Here is a 20,955-nt window from a genome sequence, read left to right on the forward strand (position 1 = left end):
TTTTGTAGTTTTTTTGAGCTCTTAGGAAATGAGTGATTCTTGTAAAGCAGCAGCCTGAAGATTTCTGCATATGCAAAGGAGGTAATGATAAAAGTTTTTAACTTAGTTGCAAATAACGTGGTTATATTAACTTTGACAAAAGACTACTTTAATAAATCTTTCTCCTTTAGAGCTTTTTGAAGTAAAAGTCTAATGAAAAAGAAAGCACGTAGCTTGATGCTCAGGCAGTTTCAAGGTGAAGGTTAACTAAGCAAGTGGCTGTAGTTCAGCCTTGTACAACCTGCTGTGTGTGATGTCTGTGAACCTGAAATGATGTTTTTGATAGCTGCTTGTGAGCACAGCAAGTAATTCCATGCAGTATTCCCTGAACAAGGGATGGTCTGAAAGGTAGCTCCTATTCCTATAGTAAAAACAAAGCGGAGTATTTTCTCTTCTGAAGTTATAATAGCTCCATGTAAATCATAAACAGAAGAGCTGTCTGAGCATCTAAAATAACAACTGGGTCAAAAATAAATAAATACATAAATTAGACCCCACCCTCATAGGAGAGCTTCAAAAGCACCTAAAAGTAGAAATTAGGCCAGGATTTCAAGGGTATCTGTCAATATGTGTTGCCAGCTGAAAAAAATTACTTGCCATACACTTGCCTCTTGATTGGAGTGTTACTGCAGTTCAGCTCTAGAGCAGATTCCTGCTTAAAGCCTTTCTGTGTGGCAAAGCTTCTCCCTTTTCTTCTCCTTTCCTTGACTAGGATGATTTCGGTCTCTTAATGGAGATTTGTTGCCTGCAGACAACAGCTCTTAAAAACCAGCAGTTCCTCTGGAACCACAAGTCTCCAGGCTCAGCAATTGGAAGGTGGGGAGGTCTATCAATGGGGACTGGAGAACATCACCTCAGATATAGCAAAGTGCTAGAGAGAATGTTGGGTTTGTATTTTCCATGCCTGCTGTTTACTCAGTGGAAATTCAGCCACTTTTGTAAAAAGAAAGCCATTGCCTTCTATGTTTGACCAGAAGTTTGAACACCTAAATTTCAACTGCAAACTGATAGTATGTTTGTGTGCTGATGGTTTTTTTAATCAGTGTTTTTGCAGAATATGTTCACAATGTTTATGTTACCAGTGACAGATGATGGATTTTGCTGTGTAAGTGCTAGATTTTTTTGGTTTGGCTGGTTTGGTGTTGAGAGTGTTGGAAACAGTGGGTTTTCTTTTTTCCCCTTCTTTTCTTTTTTGTTTCCTTGAGTAATTTTTGTGGTTGTAAGACGCTGGGCTTGAAGTGCTATTAACATCAAGGTGTTTGGAAACACTTCAGTGCAATTCAAATCTATGCGTTTTATTCAAGTATGTAATACAGGTCTGGAATAAGGAATCATAAGAATTCATAAGTCAGCAAACCCCAAGCTTAAACTCAGGTCTGACATCTTTTCTAATGAGGTTATCTCCTTATCCTGTTCCTTTGGAAATTATTTTAATTCTGTCTTTGACTTAAGGTCAGAAAAAAAAAACATTGTGAGACCTACTTATAATAGAAGTTAAGTGTCATGGTTCTGCCCCATGTTAGTCAAGGAATAGATATAAATGTGGTTTTGTTAACCTCTTAAAGCAACACCACCTAATTGATATTTTTTAAATAAATAACTCACACAGAGTGTGTCTTAGCCCTTTCTGAGATACTAACCCAGACTAATGGCACCACAGGAGTGGCACCATATCCCAGTCAGGTGCTGAAGCTGCACTTCTGCTCTTTGTTGGGGCCGGTCCTTATTACAGAAATACCTGATGACTCCTTTCTGTAGGGAGCACAGTGAAGGTCCCAGTGCCTCCTGTCAGTGGATTAGCCAGCAGGAACAAGGCTCAGTGCTCTCTAGAGCCTGAGGATGCTCAAAGTCATGCTCCTGATCTTTGGAGATGATGTTGGCCAAAGACACTGTCCCTTATTCCTGCTGAGTAAATGCCACTGCACAGAAACTAATTCCAAATCTCAGGCCAGAAAGAGGGAAAAATTAATCATCAGCACAAGTTACCATATTCTTCAGTGGATAAAACCTGTTTTTTTGTGGTTTTTTGTGTTGTTTTTGTTTTTGTTTTTTTTTTTTTTCTCTACTTCAGAAATCATTTTCTGCTGAAGCCCACTGGGAGTTTTAACACCAGAGATCAGATGTGGGAGTCCAGCCCATAGCCATGGGTCAAAAGCAGCAAATCTAAGCTGTATGGTACACCAGAAGTCTGCAGCTTCTCAGCTACACTTTATATGAAGATTATTTCTTCTGCATACATTTATACTGACTTTTAAAGGAAAACAAGGAAGCCTACTCAGCTCTAAGAGCAAAGAGACCAAATGGAGATTGCCAGCTGAGTGCAGCTGACTGAGTGGCTTGATGACAGCTGCTGTACTCAGGCCTATGCATTTTCTCAATGAAGTGTTGACTTGTGTTTTCCATCAAGGATAGGGGTGGAGATGGAGTTACAGCCAAAGTACTTGGCTAGAGGCTATCCCTGGCCCAGTGCATACACCTGCACACATGTACACAGATGGCGTTACGCTAAGGCTTAATTGGCAGCTAGAATTGGTTTTAGTTCTGGGAGACTCAGTTCTCAACAAAAGCCCAAGGACCTGTGTTTTCCTACCTGGGAAAGGGATTATCTGTCCAGTCCTATCAGCTACATTGACCTGTGAGTCAGATGGACTGTTTGGCTGAGCCTTTTCAGAGGATGAGGACAAAAAAGAAAAGAAAGTAGAACTGGAGGAACAAAAAAAAAAAGCTGCTTCTTCCTTGAGGTTTTCATGAAAGATCTTAGAAATGCTGTTCTTACAGTCTATGGACTGTTGGTGGAACTGACGCTCTGAAAGTGTTTCTCCTTACTAGGGTTCAGTTTAACTCTTCTGGAGCGCACCAAAATAATTTAAGTTGGATGAGACCACTGGAGGCCATCTGGTCCAACCTCTGCTCATGCTTCACTAAACCACAGAGCCAGGTCAGGCAGAGTGCTCAGGCCCTTTCCCTGTTGAAGTCCAGACATTCAGTCCCCTCCCTGAACAGCCTAATGCAGTGCTCCCTGTTCTTCCTGTGGGAGATTTAGGTCAGGGCAGTGTCATTTTTTTCTGTTTTTTTTTTTTCTTTTTCCTGTGTTTCTAGCCTTAGACCATCAGGATTATACTTGATTTAATGATATGACAATGCTTTCCCTATGAGACGTAAAGTTAATTATAGCTTTTGTTTTAACTACGATTTCTGTTGAAGGATAACTGCAAGCTCTACGTAGCAATGCACAGTCACCTGGGATTGAGCAAGGTGCCCCTCAGCACTGGATGTCAGTGCAAGTGCTGGCAACTTACTACATGCCATAATGTGCTGTCCCACCCCCACCCACCTTCTGATGCACTGGATCAAGTAGGTTGAGTCCTAACACTGTGCTGAGGGCAGTACCAGGCAAGATGGAACAATCTTTTGTAGGCCTTTTCTTGACCCTCACAACCAGCAAGGGAAAAAACAAACAAGCAGACAAAAACCATAAAAAGCATGCTAAGAAGTACTCGAATACGCCTTGTTTTGTCACAAAGGGAGATAGAACCACATCTATTTCATGTCATTATGATTTAAACTACAGAGTTCCCACTTGGCTCGTGTCCTGAGCTGTAATTTTCATGGCTGGCTATGAGTGAAAGTGGGTATTCAGGCAGGCCTAGTGTAACCTATCTTCCTAGATGTCCTCTTGTGTAAAAACCCATAGAAGCAGTGAATACTTCAGTCGTAATCACTGTACCTAAATGCCTAATCTTGGACTATTGATACCACCCCATCTATTGTACAGATTAAGGATTGTATATTAATTTATTCAGTGAAGACTTGCAGAAGAGTAAATGACAGTGATCAAAAAGGCTTTCTATAACTTGTGCAATACTTCTTTCTCTGACAGCAGTTCAACTCATGATGGAGGAGCAAAATGTTACCACAGAAGTCCCAGCAGCCCTAAAGCGCCTGGCCAAGTACATAGTGAGGGGCTTCTATGGAGTAGAGTACTCCCTGGCTGTGGATGTACTGACCCGCTACCCCTGTGTGAAAGAGGATGACTTGTTAGAGCTGCTCAAGTACGAACGCAAGCAGCTGCGCACTGTTCTCAACACACTCAAGGCAGATAAGTTTGTGAAGATGCGTATACGATTTGAAACAGGGCCTAATGGGAAGAGCACAAGGCACAACTACTATTACATCAATTATAAGGTGCTGGTGGATGTGACAAAATACAAACTGGACCACGTACGGCGGAAGATAGAAGCAGATGAGCGGGATTCAACTACCAGGGCCTCTTTTAAATGTCCATCTTGTTCAAGCACATACACAGACCTGGAAGTCAATCAACTCTTTGATGTATTTACAGGTGTGTTTAATTTCTTACTTGATTTTTATCTTGAAGAATAATTGTGATAACATTAAATTGGCTCTTGTGGGATCTTTTGTTAGGGTTTACTTCTTGTTTGCTGATGGGACAAGTGCCCAGGACAAGAGAAAGAGCTGGGAAATGAGAGTAGAAGGAAAAGCTCTCCTTGTAGAACAGGCCAAACAAGAGGGAAAATAATCCTGAGTGTAAGAGCCAGAGCTGGGAATCAGGTGTAGGCTTAAACTTGCTAGGAATGAGACAATCTACCTGGGTTATGCCTACTCGTTTGTCTTTAGTCCCGTTTTCTCATATGAAAATGAATACATATTTATGTTACTCTGCTCCAAATTTAAGTTAATCTTTGTGTCTTCTGTCTTCCTGATGGAAGAGCTGGACAAGATGGATAAAGCACTTTGCAGTCACGCACTGTAATAACCACAACAAAGACTGTCAGCAAAGGAGAGGTGTTCTGCCACTCCTGTACCAGAAACAGAGATAGGCTGTTCAGGCTCCAAATATCCATAGCAGAAGTTGCATCAGAGTCCAGGGGTTTTTCTTCTTTAAAATCAAAATAACTAGAGAACACTTGTTCAAAATGATATAAAGTGGAATTGTATTGCAACATATTACTCTAAATGTAGCTATGATGCTAATATCTGGGTTGTGGCACCTTGAAAGGATGCCAAAGCCAGTGAGAATGATCGATGCTTTATAGTGACTAACTTGAAACTTCAAAGGTGAGGTTAGCATGCCATCACTTGGGAAATTATCGCCTTGTGCTCAACCTAGGGACTGTGATGTGCTATTGAAATGCAAACGTGAAGGCTGGTGATTATTTAATTTAGACACAAATGTTTTTGAACTGTGAAACTTTGAACTAAAACCAGCAGATGCTCTTTATGCTTGCAAAGTCTTTTCGTATGTTTGAGAACTCAGAAACTAAGATCAGAAAAGGAGGAGAAAAGCCCACGTTTGTATCTAATGCTACTCTCTGTCTAACCAACCTACGTTTTCCCCCCCAGTACAAGTACTTCTGTTTTGCTCAACTAGCATGAGAATAGTCTCTCTCCACCCCCCAAAAAAGCAAGCGTATGTTTGGAACTTGAATTCCTTTGAATGAAATGAACAAATGCAAAAACTCTAGCAAAGTTGAGAGTATTTTGAAAACTGTGCAGGTAGGATTTCTCAACCAGTTACTGCTTATCTTTTGCATTCTATGAACATGAATTTTATTTTTTTTCCAATTTTGACAATGTTGCAGAGACTTTCCGCTGTACTTACTGCAATACTGAAGTAGAGGAAGATGCCTCAGCACTGCCTCCACATGATGCTCGAACCTTGCTAGCAAAATTCAATGAGCAGATGGAACCTATCTTTGTGCTACTGCGTGAGACGGAAGATACTGTTCTGCCACATGACTTGTTGGAACCTCAGCCAACAGCAATCCCAGGGATATCGGAAAGGTATAAATATCACTCTCCCGTATCCTAATAATACAAGCCTCTCCAACAACTTTCCAGTTGTACCATCTTTGACATACTTAATCTAGAGGCTGCTTTATTTTGCCTTCTTCACTACTGTCTACTGTACATGAAACTCTTTAACGAAGAAGGCTGTATTATCTGTGATATTCTAAATTGTTTTAAATTTACAGATCTATTTTTGTTACTTTATTTAAGGAATTATTTTCTGGAGTTCTCCTTTGGTGATTGTAGTTCACAGCTTTTCCTGTGATAAAGTAATGTTACTCTATGCTTTGTTTAGAGATGCATTACTGAAGAAATTATGCAAACAAAAATCAGTGGTTCAGGACCACTTGCCTCTGTTATGAGGTAAGGGGGAATGAAAATTAATTAAAACTAGAGAGAACCTGTTAAATCTAGGCAGCTAGTAAGCTTGTTTCTTCCTATTATTATTTTCTATTTGGTTGGTTTGAATGGGAAGTGGAGGTCTTGCTTGTACTTCATCTATCCAAAACTAATAACTTGTCATTCAGCTTTGACCAGGAGGTATGTTCAGGCATGCTGGAACCTTGCAGTAGACCTGAAAAATGGGCCACCAAAAATTCCTCTTCTGGCAGTCTGTATAGTCAGCACTTAACTATTGATGTCCAAGATTCTGAGCACAAGAAGAAAAAGAAAGAAAAAGCAACTAAAGAGCAACCTATCTGGATGTCAGAGAGCACTGTGGAAGGAGCAACAACAGCCAGCATCAATAATGCTGGTAAGTTTTGAGCACTGACAAATAATTCAGCAGTTTTACAACAACTAAATGTAGCTTTTCTATTGAAAATGATGTGATATTGGTTCATAATATACAATAACCCTCCAATTCTGGTCTAGTGACTATCAAAACTTAGTTTCTGGAAATCATTCTTTAAACTAGTTTAGACAATAAACCTAAAGCCAGAAGTTAATAACTATGTTCTGAAATGTTCTGACTTTAATCAGGCAGTAATGCCAGTACTGACTTATAAAGCAGAAAGTTCTTCAAAATGCCTGCATTTCAGATAATGCTGAACAAAATAGGGAAAAATATTTCACTTATATTTCACTATTCATAACTCTAATGTATTGTGTATTAGGAACAAATGCTTCTGAAGAAGCAGAAGAAACTGTTAAAGAAACTGTTAAAGAAACAGTCACTGAGAAAGAAATCATCAAGACTCTTCTCATCCATGAATCCATGAAGTCACTGTCCAGCACAGACTACGCTTCTGATGTCAAAAGCAAATTACCTGAATCAGGCAGTGACATGGAGTCCGAAAATACCAAGTGCTCAGGTACAGTAATAACAAAATTAGAAGGCAGCAAGCTTGAACAAGAGGAAGAGCAAGAAGCACTAGATCCTATTTTAATGGTAGCTGGTCAACCTTACTCATATAGTGAAATTAGTGAAAATCCAGAGCTTGTGTCTCTCATGACAAATGAAGAGAGAGAAGCTTATATAAAAGTAGGACAAGAAATGTTCCAGTCTGTGTTTGAGTAAATACTATTGCACTGATTTATACGTGCTTGTATGGAATGTATGAAGTTTTCTTTTGGATTAAGACAAAGTTAGCTTGATCATTTAACTTATGATCTTAAATTTACCATTGATGAGTTATGTTTTGTTTGAATACTTTCTGTTAGCAAGATCGTAAAGTAAATATTAGCTGTAGGAGGTAACTACAGATCAAAACACTAGTATTGCAGCAAAAGGAGCCCAAAGTTACTATGTGTTTTCTGTTGTTCTAACGCTTAGATTTTTGTGAATGCTGTAATCAGTAATTCTGGAGCATAAATAATTTCAAAGTGCAAGTGAATATTGTGATCTGATTAAAATGAAGTTTCAAAATCAAACCTTCCTCCTGGAATTTGCAAAAGTGAGTCAAATCACAACAGGGCTTGGTTTCACTCTGTATCAGTATGTTCTATATATTGGCTTGCAGGTCATTCTGTATGCAGAGCAATTTCCCTCAATGCAAAGAGCTACTACTAAATTTTGTTAGTGAAAGAAGAAAATCAGTTATGGTATTTTCATCTCAAAAATAACAAAATGGGAAAAAAAAAAAAACTAACTAAAAAATGTTTTTTGCTTGTTGTTCTGTACAACCGTTCCTAAAGGGATGAACAGCACAATGAAATTCAGAATCACAGACAGTTTCAAAAAATGTCTGTTCCCATTTCATTGTTATTTCCTTAAAGAAGGCTGTATAGCAGGCATGAACTGCAAGACAGCCATTTAGCCACCCCAGCAGTTGCCTTCCACACTTTTTTCCCCTCAAGATGCCTACAGTGGGTAGTGTACTGTAATATTCATGTTGGTCCAGCCTGCTATGCAAGCAGTTTGTCAAGAAGAAATTTCCATTAATGTTCTTCTGCACACATTTGAAGTGAGGTTCTTTCCAATACTACTGGAAAGAAAGACGTACTTCAAATTAAGGTTCTGTAACCAAGATTTCCTTCAGCAATTACAACTCACAGAACAGACACCATAACACAACTGACTTCTGCAAAGCTATACGCACAAGAAGACACTCTCACATCTGTAATCAGTATACAAGAAAGAATTTTTCACTAAGGATTTGTTTCAAGTTGGCCTATTATTTCTTATGGTTGGTTATTATTGTACTACCCCTTTGTCTCAGTAAGTGTTCATAATCTTCATACAATCATTTTTCTATCAAATCAAATATTTGAATCAATATGATTCATTTTGATTGAATATCATCAAAAATATGATATCATTGTGATATGAGAATCAAAAACAGTTTTCGCTCAAAATTTCATCACCAGAGGTAGGGCAAATCCATCAAAATGTTTTATTCATACATAGCATTATTGAATGCTCACTCTGGAATGGTTTGTATTCATGATGTTGCCTGAGCTTAACATTTTTTGTGTAAATGATATTTTGCCTTAAATATGGTTACTTCCTCTTTTAGGTTTACCAATTCTGGCATTCATTTAGCTCACAAGCTTTCATTTTGTTTCATTTTCACCAGCTTGAAATGTCGCAGTGTACTTCGCTTGTCCTCTACATGCAGCATCACAGTGACTTTAAAGCCTGCAATGCAACTAAATTGTCTTTAAACCTTTTAATATGTATAACTTTGCTTTTACAATCACCTCTTATCTCTGATCTGTCATTTCAAAATAAAATCTTAAAAGCTGAGGCTCAAAATAATAAAAAAAAAATAAAAAAAAGGGAAATCACAGTAGAATTACACTCATTTTATTCAAACTTCATGCTACTTTGGGTATATTTAACCTTCACTATTACTAAAATGTCTTCCATACCATATAGCCATACTAAGAAGGAAGCAAATTCTGAACTTGAGGTAATCATTACATACTTGACTGCCTTGAAAACAGCTTGCCCTAGCAAATAGTGAACCGGATTTTTATGTAATGCAGTAAATATACTAGATAAACTATTTCTTGCTCAACTTTGACTTCCTGTTAATAGGAATTCTCATATAAATAGGAATATGAAAGAGCAAATACAATTTTTATTCTGATTTAGCTTTCAATTTACTTTCCTATATCCCTAATTCTGCCTTTGCCATGAGATTTTATTAGGTGCCACCTAGATCTTTTCTTTTTTGTTTTTTAAATATACAGTAACTTTAATAGAAATTTTCTGTATGTCTTCCTTTTGACATCCAAAACAATTAAAAAAGTTAAATACTTAAGGAAAGAATTTTACAAGTATTCACTTACAGCAATTTTAAATGTTGCACATGAAAGGATATTAAAATTTTCAGCCAAGTTTATCCTGTTTCATATTGAAAAGTATAGAACTGGAACTAATAATAATAATAAAAAGATGTTTTCTGCAATTAACAACAAAACAGGGTATCTGCTTTGCCTCAGACAAATGTGCTGACTAGAATTAATTCCAAAGTCTGGAGTAATGAACTAGAATAATTATTACAGGCCTGCTATACTTAGGCTATAAGGGCAAGGAGGAGATACAGACTGTCTACAAGTTGTGCTTGTAGAAGACTGAAAAACTGAGAGACAAGAGTTTCTTTTCCCAGGAAAATTAACAGCATTTCTCTGAACAGGACCAGCAAACTGTAAACACACCAACACTTGAGTCAGTTAGCTTCCAAAAAACTCCTTGTATCATTTTATAAGCCTCAGGAAATTTTTCCAAAAGACAAATTTACAGACAAGTTCAAACTTTATTTAAAACTACAACTTTGAACAAGTTTTTAAAATTACTAAACAAGTCACATTAAAAAAGATTAAGACAGAAAAAGAACAGTGCAGCAAAACCGAATAAAAGAAAGTTCAGTTCCAGCTGTTCAAGCTGCCACAGGCAGAAGTTAGCCTACCTATTCTAAGAGGCAGTGTGTCAAAAACTATTTTACATTTTTATACACTTCCAGAATTTGTGAAATTAGTGCTGATTTTCCATATGCATTTGTATACAGAGAGTTTACATATGCAGGCATCTTCAGATTATTCTCATGCACTCTGAGCTCCAAAGGTTTCTGTAAAATAAAGATTATTTTGTCATTATTGTCTAGCAGTTAACAATGCATCAGACAGAACCCTAACCACAGTTCATCTCAATAAGGAATGTGATGAATAACAGATACTTACAAGAAATATTTGATCTTTGCCTCTTCTTCATGAATACTTTAAATCATGGCCTACTTAAAAAAAAAAAAAAGCTACAGATATATCCCACTTTCACCAATAAACACTGTCTTAGTTGCCAGCTACAGATTTTCTGTAGCATGGTGTTCTTATTCAGACTGTCTCTGCATCAGGCTTCCACATTCATATTCACCAGATTGAAACAGTGGACTTCTCCTAGCACAGTCATGACAAGCAAAATGGTGACGGGCAGTTTATGAAATGGAAGATGCATCCTCACACTATTCTGTCACTACAACTGCAGTAGATAAATGCTTTTGTCAGCTAATATTGTTTGAGGAATTGGGATTAGCTTGAAGGCCTGGGCTTCTCTGATGTGGATAAGCCTGCACTGAACTGTTGCACCTGTGTCAGATGTGCCATCAAAATAGACAACCCAAGAAGAATCAGACAGTATATATATGTATCTACATATACTATATATAGAGAGACACACACTCCACAAAAATAAGTGCATGTTTTTCCCTTTTTGTGTTTTCCTTCTGCTTGAAATGAATATAGAGAGAATCTACACCTCAACCCTCCTGCTGCTGACCAGACTCACAGAACATTTTGACACTGTGGTGGTAACTATCTCTGCATTCCTATAACAAACCCTTGCTTTTATTTTCTAATCTTTTTATTACTTCCCATCCCCAGGTCTAGATAACCAAAGCTTTTATAATAATAAACTGGCTGGGCAAATATTTGACTCTTTTCTGAGACTTACATCAGGTATCTATACATCACAATTCATCTCATCTCTGACTATTGGAATAATGCCATAACCTTTCACTATGTCAGTATCATATAAAAATAAAAATAAATTGACTTATATTACCATAAAGTTTTTTAGCTGCAGAAGTAGTTTCATGGAAGTAACAATATTTACCGTCATCATACACATTAAGAGTTTTTCTAACTTGCAGTATTCCTTATAACAGAAATCATTTTATTTTACCTAAGGAGATATTCTGCTATTCTGTAAACTCTATAGAACTTTTGTATTACAAAAAACACTGAACAATCTGTCAACAAGTTACATTGAGCATTACTGAATTAGATACTAGCAATTAAAATTTAAAACATTAAAGCCAAGCTTATAACAAGACATTTAAATGTTGATTTATAAGTTTTAAAACGTCTAAGTTACACTATGCATTTTAAACGTTAACTTTTTATGATGTTTAGTCAAAGAATCTAACAGGAATGTATGTAAGGGACAATGAAGGCAAAGTCTGTTCATACCAATAGATTATTTTCGAATGTGTAATGATAAAAAAGGATACTCTATCAGCACCACAGTGATTTCTACGTTCAGTCAGTGATAACAAGATATGTAAACACTAAGGATGTTAGGAATGTTTTCCCAACATGTGGAGATAATTCAGAAAATAATTCTTACCTGGTTCTTTCAGATTCTGGCCATCTCCTACTAATTCTCGATCTTGCTCCCCACTTCCATCCAATAATTCATCTGACAAGTTGTTGGTTTGGGCCTCTGATGCTATTTTCTTCAGTAGATCTGCCTTTATAACAGGTAAAACAAAACTCAGTTCTGACTAACTCTTTTTGCTGTCCTGATAACGAAGGTATTTACATTACACACTTCTAAACCATAACTCAACAAAACTCAGCAAAATACCTCTGAATAGACTGCAAGTTTAAGGGGCAAGTCTTCAACTTTCACAAAGTCATCCTCATCAGATTTTTGACTTATATTTCCAGAACCAGCTTCCTGTTAATAAAAATAGTGACATTTAGTGACACTGTTTTATTTTTATTCAAAATAAAGATTTTAAGTAGTGCATCAAACAGAAACACACACATTAAATTTGCAGATGAAAAATGTACAGGACTGGAAACTACAAATAATACTGAAATATGAAAAAAAAAGTTCTTTTAGATACATGTCAACTGAAATATACTCACATATTCATTCACTAACACAGGCGACTCTGTGTCAGGACTGCCAGCCATGGAGCTTTCTGAACTTCCAGCAGATGACTTGTTTACTACACATGCTGTATCTAGCATTTGTGTTTCATTTCCTGGTAAAGATGAGCTTGATTCTTCCGTTTTCACACTGGCTGTTATAAACGATTCTGGGGTATTCTCTGTTAAAGGTGATGTGTTCTCCACCACATTGAGGTAATGAGGTAAAACTGTAGCTGCATCATGTTCACCTAAAGCCACATTTAAGTTTAAATGTGAAATGAAAGCAAACTATACCAGTATTTTCAACAACAAGACAGAGGGAAAGGAGGTGGTAACAACAGTTAGAAGTAATATCCATACAACCTGGTGGTACTCGTCTTGACAGAAAATGATTTTTCAGTTCTTAATCAGCTACAACTCAGTATAAATCTTTAAACTATAAAATTATTTCAACTGCTAGTAAACAGTAGAATTAGGAAAAAACTCTCACCAGACAAATCCAAACATGAAAATACCACAATAGACAAATTACTCAACTACAATTGTGTGTCAGTGGCTGCAACAATTATCTGAAATTCATGCTAGTGTCAAACATCAAATGTAACACACCTATGTACTAATGATTACTTCAGGCTTCCTCTTCAGAAGGTTTACTCTGTGTCTATTATTAACACAAACATCGCTACCTAAATGACATTGTTCCATAAAAAAAAACTCAACCCAACAGCCTAGTAAATTCATGCATGTTTCATCATCTTCCTCTTAGTTCCGCATATCACAGACACTGTCTGAGATAATTCTCAGAGCATGCAAATTCATATAGAAGTGCTAATCTCTTAATTTGCTTCATACTTGTCTTACCTTTACCATTATCAGACTGTTGTTCAGATGACAAAATATCACTGCCTTTTGTCTTACTCAGTCCTTGGCTTGAAGTCTATTGGGGAAGGTGAAAATGATTTAGAATAAATTCTACTGATCGGTTATCACAGCTAATTGTCTAGTTCACTCTTGTTTGCTAGAAACACCTGTTCCATGTTTTTGTGTTTACTAGTATGAAATACATGCACATATTTCACAGAATTCACATGTAAATATATGCTACAAGTATTTACATATAAAATACATCCATATGGAATACTAATATGAAAACAGTGCAACAAGAAAAAAAACTTATATAAAGATATTTTTCTGAAAAGTTATGCAATGACTTAGGTTTCTTCTGCATTTACAACTCTGGCAATACCTGTTCATTTTCAGTTGCTGTTTCACTGTTCGCTTGTAATGATGTCTGCACATCAACAGGTCCTTCCTCAAAATCTATTTCTTCATCTTCATTTTCATCTTCTCCACTGCCATAATTAGTGAGAGCCTGGGTTTCTGCTTTTGATAAACCTAAAAGTTAAATCAACATAAAATCATCTTCATACTGTAACTACATATTGATCTAACTCACTCAACTTTCTCAATAAGAACTCTCACTCATGCATCTGACAGAGTAAGATGGCTGCAAATCCAAAACCATTTTGAGATTGTGAGTTCTTATTTCACAGTATTCTTTGAAATTATTACAGAGATTCAAGATCCACGTGGTCTGCATAAGCCATGTTACCAAAAAAATCACTCACTACTGCGTTAGTGTGAAATATCTCAGCTATTAAAGAAATTATTGTGAAGAATGGAAATATAGGGGAAACCAAACCATGAGCTGTTGTCATCAGATCTACTAATTTCAAAGAGCAAAAGCTCCTCTAGTTGAAACATCTAGCTCTTAACAAGGTATTACTAAATACAGTAACAGAAAACTTCTATTGGAAGAGACCTGTCTAGAAAAGTTGTGAAAGAAGCTGTTACTAAGAAGCACTTAATAAAAATTCTGTTGTAAAATTAGTTGTTTAGAACTGTGGTAAAAGCACTGAATAATGAGCCATAGAAGACAACACTTACTTATTGCCACTGGGCCACTTTCACTTTCTTCATCTTCCTCCTGGTCAGAAGCATCAGACTTGATACTTTCAGGAACTTCATTACCATCATACGTTTCTAAGCCCTGTACTGGTTTGACAGTTTCAGTCTCATCCTTGTCCTAGGAAAACAAGGAATAATGTGCAATTTCATGTTTGTTTACCTAAAGATTAAGTTATGGTTCCTGTCCTAAGGAGCAACCTCTTTTTCCCCTCAAAAACAAAAAAAATCTACCAACTAGAAGCTAATGTTCAAGGACAGATAACCATGAAACAAGTATCCCAAAGCTACTTCAGAAACAGCAACAGATCCTATTATGACAGACCACACACTTAGTAGCCATAAGACTGGCCAGCAGGAGCAGAGGTAATCATCCCTCTGTACTCAGCTCTGGTGAGGCCGCATTTTGAGTACTGTGTTCAGTTTGGGGCTCTTCACTACAAGAAAGACAACGAAGCCCTGGAACATGTCCAGAGAAGGGCAACAAAATTTTTGTGAGGGGTCTGGAGCACAAGTCTTATGGGGAACAGCTCAGGGAGCTGGGATTATTTAGCCTGGAGAAGAGGAGGCTCAGGGGAGACCTCATTGCAGTCTACAACTTCCTGAAGGGAGGCTGTGATGAGGAGGAGCTTGGCCTCTTCTCCCAGGCAACAAACAGGACCCGAGGAAATGGCCACAATTTGTATCAGATGAGGTTTAGACTGGACATAAGAAGGAACTTTTTCTCTCAGAGAGTGGTCAGGCACTGGAATGGCTGCCCAGGGTCGCAGTGAAGTTGCCGTCCCTGGTAGTGCTCAAGAGGCATCTGGATAGGGAGCTAGGAGATATGGTTTAACGGTTTTCTGTAGGTATGGTAAAGGGAGGACGGTTGGACTAGATGATCTTGTAGGTCTTTTCCAGCCTTGTGATTCTGTGATTCTATGATTCATAAGGGCCACAACTGAATTATCAGAAAAGGCTCATATCAATTAACTAGTCTTAAACATTTTTCTTTCAGGCATTAAAAGGAGGAAGTAAGAAACACTGGCATTGCTACTTTCTAGTGATTTTCCTCCACTACTGAAGGGACTCTAGTAGACATTACGAATATTCCTAACTGTTTGTTTTCATTTATTTGACAGCTACTCAGCAGTTCCTCTGCTGAATGATTTTTTAAATACCTTGAGTTAGAAAATTCTATACAAACCCCAAGTAAAGCTTGGAGTTTTGCTCCAATTCTTGCAGGAATCTTTTACACAGAAGCAAGCAAAACAATGATACATAGATTTCCAGTTTTACTTACAATGTATTATCACAGAATATCCTAGCTCCAGAAGAAAGCACTCACCCTATGCCCATAAAAGTCTTCATATGCACCTATATTCAGTCTGGAGAAGAGGAAGCTTAAAGGAGACCATAATGTTCTCTACAACTACTTAAACTGAAATTGTGGTGAGGTTGGGATCAGCCTCTTCTCCCACATAACTAGTGATAGGACTAGGGGGAATGGCCTCAAGTTGTGCCAGGAGAGATTCAGGCTGAACATTAGGAAAAATCTTCTCTGAAAGAGTGGTCAGGCACTGGCACTACCTCATCTACTCTGTGCCCTAAGGCAGAACATCTGCTTCCTCCTTGAGAAGAAAAAATTACTTGCAAGATTAAAAGAAGAAAAAGCTTTTTTGCTAAAAATAGTTAAGCACCATCTCTATTCACTGTCCTTGATACTTAAAGAGTTAAGGAACAGCTACATTCTTAATGCTTTGAGTTGAGAATAGGGAGAACAGCATCAGATTAAATCCAATTAAAAAGAAACAAAAAAAAAACTTTCATAGCTGTTTCATAATATTAAATATATATATATACTAATAAAGAAAGCTCCTAGCCTAAAGCTAATAAGAAAATAACACAAATCACTTATTTTGTAGCATTCAATATTAACTTTGCTCCTTTTAGACTTTCAAACTAATACTTCTAAAGTAAAACTCATTCTACACAAAAGTTCACCAATTAGCAGTATTTAAGATGCCTTTCTTTCTTTAATGATCTCAATGCACTTGTTGAAAGATAAAAATATACTATTTTATAAGAAATGCATCAGTGTTTACACTGTCAATAGCTCTGAAGTACTAACAAGAATAAAAACAACAACTAATAAGACGATTAATAAGACATTGTTACTAAGGCATACAACAGAGTAACTGGTGAAGGCAGATTTTTTTTGCAGTCCTTTTCCAGACCGGAAACTCAATTAAAAAATAAATTAAAAAAAAAAAAAAAAAGGAAGTTCATCTACTTCTATGAAGTAAACCACTGAAAATAACACAGAGAAGATAAAAAAACAAGATGTTTTATAAATTCACAAACACTAAGAAACTGATTGCTTATAGCTACTGGATTTGTATGACAGAAAACAGTAAGTGATCTGTGAAATTATCTGAGGAATAAAACACAGTTGAGAAGCATAAACATACTTTGTCCTCATCGATATCTTCAGCAGATGAACAAACATCCACCTGGACACCTTTTTTTGCCTAGAAGAAACACAAACTGTCTTCAGTTTGAGACTGAAGTAAATTAGAAAAATACTGAACCAAACTAAAGCTTCCTGGAAGGCTGACAGAAATGCCAGTCTTACCAAGAACTCCTATGTCAAAAGAGTGGAAAGCCACAGGAATTCTATACTATGAGATGTTTACATAGATATCTTCACAATTTAAAATCAATCACAAAACACTGTAAGCATGCTTGGCCTGTAAAAATGCTTACACAGGCTATTTCTCCAGCCTGTGGTTAAATCATAATTAAGCTACGGAATTAAATATGCCAGCTCTGATCAAGACAGCCAGCTATACTTTTAAACATTGAATCTAAAACCAGTTACTTTGTAGGACTCAATGCAGACACAAAATAGAGCAAAACCAGATGTCAGGATCCTGGATCTGACTACCCTGAAAAACTATACAGTGATACTCACATGGATCTTTACAAAATAGGCGGGACCTGCCAGTTCTGGCTCAACTCTGGCTCCACTGAATCTGAACTAACACTTCAGCAGCAACATAAGCATCGACCATAATCCCAGTTCAGGAGAACAGAAGAAATGTGGGATCTAAGTTGCCTACATGCACTCTTAAAGTATGGGGTAAACCAAACCTTCACGTAACAAAGAAATAATCCACATAACAGCGGAAATCACATCCAAATCCCTCTGGATTCAGAGCATCTCTTATAGACTGTTCTGTTCCCTAAAGAAGCCAATCTCCCACTACTACTTTAGATGTACAGTACTAATACATCTAAAGTTGAGGTATACTTATGTTTAGCTGATGCTATGCTTTAAACTACTTGCACGACTTCATAGTTCACAACAGATTCATATTATCTTCTGTTGACTTGAGGGATTTTTATTTGTGTTTCTAAAAGAAGTCTGAAAGTGACGATACAGTTATGACTGAAGTCATAACTATATTATGCAATAAGAAACAATTAGGTACACTTAACTGATTTAATTAACTAATAGTTACATGAACATTATCTGTTTTAGTGATTCCTCTGTAAATAGTTCACATAACTAAAAATGAGTTCCTAAAAACTGCAATACCGCAGTTAAGTAATACCAGCACATCTTTACAAAACTGAAGTGGTAAAATACAACCAAAAACTGCATTGTTAGTGTAGAATATGTACTCATATTCTGCATCTTCTCATGTATTTCTGAATACAAATATTACACTAATTCTGGAAAGTCATACTTCCTACATATGCCAATTAGCCAGCTGTTTCATGACTACCTAGCTAGAACAGACGTTATAAAAAGATGCTTGCTGACTGAACTACTCCAAGTGAAGCTGTAGGAATAGATGGAGAGATCATGAATTGGTACATATATGTGCTAAAATACTTAATTTGACTACTTGTTGACAGATGTCAATACTATCCCATGTCTTGATGCGCACATATAAACATTTCCCTCAAATCAAAGTCTATACAGTTAAACTTACGTAGCAAACAGTAACCTATAACACAGGAAATCTCCCTTAATGAGGAAAACAGTTCATGTTTCTATACAATCACTACTATGATTATGCAGAAGTAGTTTGTTAAAGCAAACAACCACCACTCCTCATACATAAAATTTGGGAAATGGAAATTAAGGAAACTTAAGAAAAGCCAAATTAAAAAATAAAAAGTAATAAGACAAACCTCTTTAACATAAGACTGCATCTCTTCAGTAGTTTCTATTTTGCGTTTACACCTCTGCTTTACAGAAATACTGTTATTGTCCAAGTCTTGCATGAGTTTAAAAAAGGCTAATTCATTAAACAATACTTCAGAAATCTCCACAAGAAGATCTTCCCCACAATCTTTTAATTTTCTACCAGCAAATTTTGCCAGGGAATCCTGTGAAGAGAAATAAACCTTGAGTTTCTGAAACAAGCTTTCACACTTCAAAGACTAACTACTTGCCGTACTGTTAGTAATTCTAAAAATTAGTAAAAGACATAATAGTTTGTAATCTTTTCTTAAACCATCCGGTACCTTACATGCCAATTAAAAATTACTAACCTGAAGTATACTGCCAAGTTGCTTATGAAAGAACTTGACAAATTCTTTGCTTTCATCATTCTGCTGTGTAAGAGTCAAGACCATACGTCTCACTGATGTCAGTAATTGAGAAGAACATACTTCATCCATGTGTTCCTAAAAAGGTATTACAGAATGAGCTTTGTTACCATTTAAGAAGTTAATGATCTCAAATACTGAGATATTTAAAACAAAAGAAGATGAAAATCAGCAACTTAGCTGTTTTTCAAAAATATCTCAAGTCACATCACATACAACAGTCTGAGTTAAAATTACTTCAGTTCTCCTGAGCAAATATTTCAGAAATACATTTTCAAACATTTCTATTCAATTGGGTCAGCTCCAAACAAAAAACTGTATTCATGAGACAAAAGTCCACCAGCCCTGTGCAATCAAGAAACCTTACCATTTCCTTCCCTGGAGTATTTAATCCTTATTTCCTTCTCAGAAATGTCAGCAACTCAGTATATAATGGCAGCTATTGCTAAGATATGAGTTCTCAATTTTATATAGAAGTGGGAATTCGAAAGATAATTGATGGCAACTGTATATCCTAGTAGTAACAACTTAAATTTATTTACAAATGCATTCAAAGATAAATCCAATATTTTGGTCCTACCTTTCAAGGACTGAAATATACCCACATAGGTACAAAATGCAAGGAAAAATGCCTGCTTTAGAACGTAGTAGACAAAGTATTAACATTTGAAGGCTACTTTTATTGTCTTAAGGCATGGAAAGGCTATCACATTTTTCTACTAATTCAATATAAACAACAGCATTCTATGTAACTGTGCAGCTCCTCCTCCTGTTTTTCTAGTACACATTACTGAAAATAGCTGTTACCTTCAGGAAAGGAATGACCTCTTTCATAATTGCTTTAATCTGTCGGTCAAGCTGTTGAGTATCTATGCGAGGACATGGCACAGCAGAAACTTCACTTGACTGTGGCACAGGAAGACATTCACTCGTGCTGGGACCTCATTAAAAAAGAAGTGTACACATCTAAGTCATTTAACATTACTATTAAAGAAATATCAATTTCAAAAAAATACATTTTCCTCTTGGAATCATATTGAAGTATATTAAGAACCTACAGAACTTTGTTTTCAATATAAAGAAAAAAACAAGCCAGCCAACTAAATTACTCTTGATATTTAGAATAATTATTCTCTAAAACTAAGTAAAATATGTATATATGTGCATACCTTCTAATTTAGCAGCAGTAGCACCCTGAAAATTACTAGAGCAGCCCTCAGAGTCAAGTGTACTTTCAGCTTCAATTTTCATACGCTCATACTCCCTCATCCTAGCCAAAGCTTGATCTAAGTGAATCACTGTGTTGCCTATATTTAGAATAAAAACACCTTTTAATCTAAATAAAAAGTTTTCAAAGGATAAACAAGAATGCAATAATAAAAATGTAAAGCTGTAGGTTTTAAAATTTACACAACTGCAGTTGCTGTTATGTTCTTTTATACACACTTTCATCAAGTGCCTAATTGCTCAAAGTGCTGTATTAAAACCACATGATTATATATTAGATCACAAAAGTACACTACTCTAGTAGATGACTGCAGTCATTTCTGGAGAGCAGGTAAAGGAATAATACTTGCGATATAAATCACATAATTCTTACCAAGGTCATCAGTTGCAAAGGGTTCAAAATGTGAAGATGTAGACATAGTACTCCCATTGTCTGCATCATTTTGTTCACAGTCCTGACACACTTCTGTAGGGAAGTTCTTGTCAAAAGTTTCCTAAAAAGCATTCATTGGCTGAGTACAAAGCAGGGATGCACCATACTCACAAATGTGAGAATGAGCCAGCAACTTTTTTTAACCACATGTGTGATATTAAGGGCTTGTCACCAGGCTGTCTTATATCCTGAAAACAGGTAATTCTAGCACATTTTTTTCCAATACTTCAACTATAGGCAAATAAGAAACTAGGTGGAGGGCTTGTTAAGTTTCTTAA

At 36.5% G+C, this 20,955-nt stretch overlaps 2 protein-coding genes across 23 annotated transcripts in view; one reads left to right on the top strand and one right to left on the bottom strand.

Annotated features, from left to right (window-relative positions):
- LOC107313709 (general transcription factor IIE subunit 1-like) lies at positions 1-10,364 on the top strand. 6 transcript variants are annotated; one of them, XM_032444204.1, is made up of 6 exons: positions 3,564-3,667; positions 3,920-4,381; positions 5,643-5,844; positions 6,378-6,604; positions 6,966-7,163; positions 8,868-10,364. In XM_032444204.1, the coding sequence occupies exons 1-6, from the start codon at positions 3,658-3,660 to the stop codon at positions 8,870-8,872; spliced, it is 1,104 nt and encodes a 367-aa protein (XP_032300095.1). In that variant the 5' UTR covers positions 3,564-3,657; the 3' UTR covers positions 8,873-10,364. The 6 variants fall into 6 exon arrangements, with proteins under 6 accessions (XP_015717695.1, XP_015717697.1, XP_015717696.1 ...); XM_015862209.2 differs by lacking the exons at positions 3,564-3,667; positions 8,868-10,364 and adding an exon at positions 1-81 and having other exon boundaries at positions 6,966-7,864; XM_015862211.2 differs by lacking the exons at positions 3,564-3,667; positions 8,868-10,364 and adding an exon at positions 21-81 and having other exon boundaries at positions 3,923-4,381; positions 6,966-7,864.
- PCM1 (pericentriolar material 1) overlaps positions 9,082-20,955 on the bottom strand; it is a 38,241-nt gene continuing 26,367 nt past the window's right edge. For 12 of the 17 annotated variants that reach the window (XM_015862181.1, XM_015862182.2, XM_015862183.2 and 9 more), the window contains 13 exons: positions 20,618-20,738; positions 20,187-20,324; positions 19,825-19,958; positions 18,961-19,095; positions 18,598-18,795; positions 16,866-16,925; positions 14,398-14,536; positions 13,697-13,845; positions 13,312-13,387; positions 12,445-12,698; positions 12,158-12,250; positions 11,918-12,041; positions 9,082-10,364 (listed from right to left, as the gene is read on the bottom strand). In XM_015862181.1, the coding sequence (XP_015717667.1) occupies positions 10,339-10,364; positions 11,918-12,041; positions 12,158-12,250; positions 12,445-12,698; positions 13,312-13,387; positions 13,697-13,845; positions 14,398-14,536; positions 16,866-16,925; positions 18,598-18,795; positions 18,961-19,095; positions 19,825-19,958; positions 20,187-20,324; positions 20,618-20,738 (1,647 nt within the window). In that variant the 3' untranslated portion in view covers positions 9,082-10,338. The other 5 variants (XM_015862185.1, XM_015862180.1, XM_015862197.1 and 2 more) reach the window with 5 other exon arrangements.

Source organism: Coturnix japonica, chromosome 4 (assembly GCF_001577835.2).
Source record: "Coturnix japonica isolate 7356 chromosome 4, Coturnix japonica 2.1, whole genome shotgun sequence".
Lineage (NCBI taxonomy): Eukaryota > Metazoa > Chordata > Aves > Galliformes > Phasianidae > Coturnix > Coturnix japonica.

Coding starts and splice junctions, on each gene's coding strand:
- LOC107313709 (XM_015862206.2), top strand. Junction 4,382..5,642: donor ACTCTTTGATGTATTTACAG/GTGTGTTTAATT, acceptor ACAATGTTGCAG/AGACTTTCCGCTGTACTTAC. Junction 5,845..6,377: donor ATCCCAGGGATATCGGAAAG/GTATAAATATCA, acceptor CTTGTCATTCAG/CTTTGACCAGGAGGTATGTT.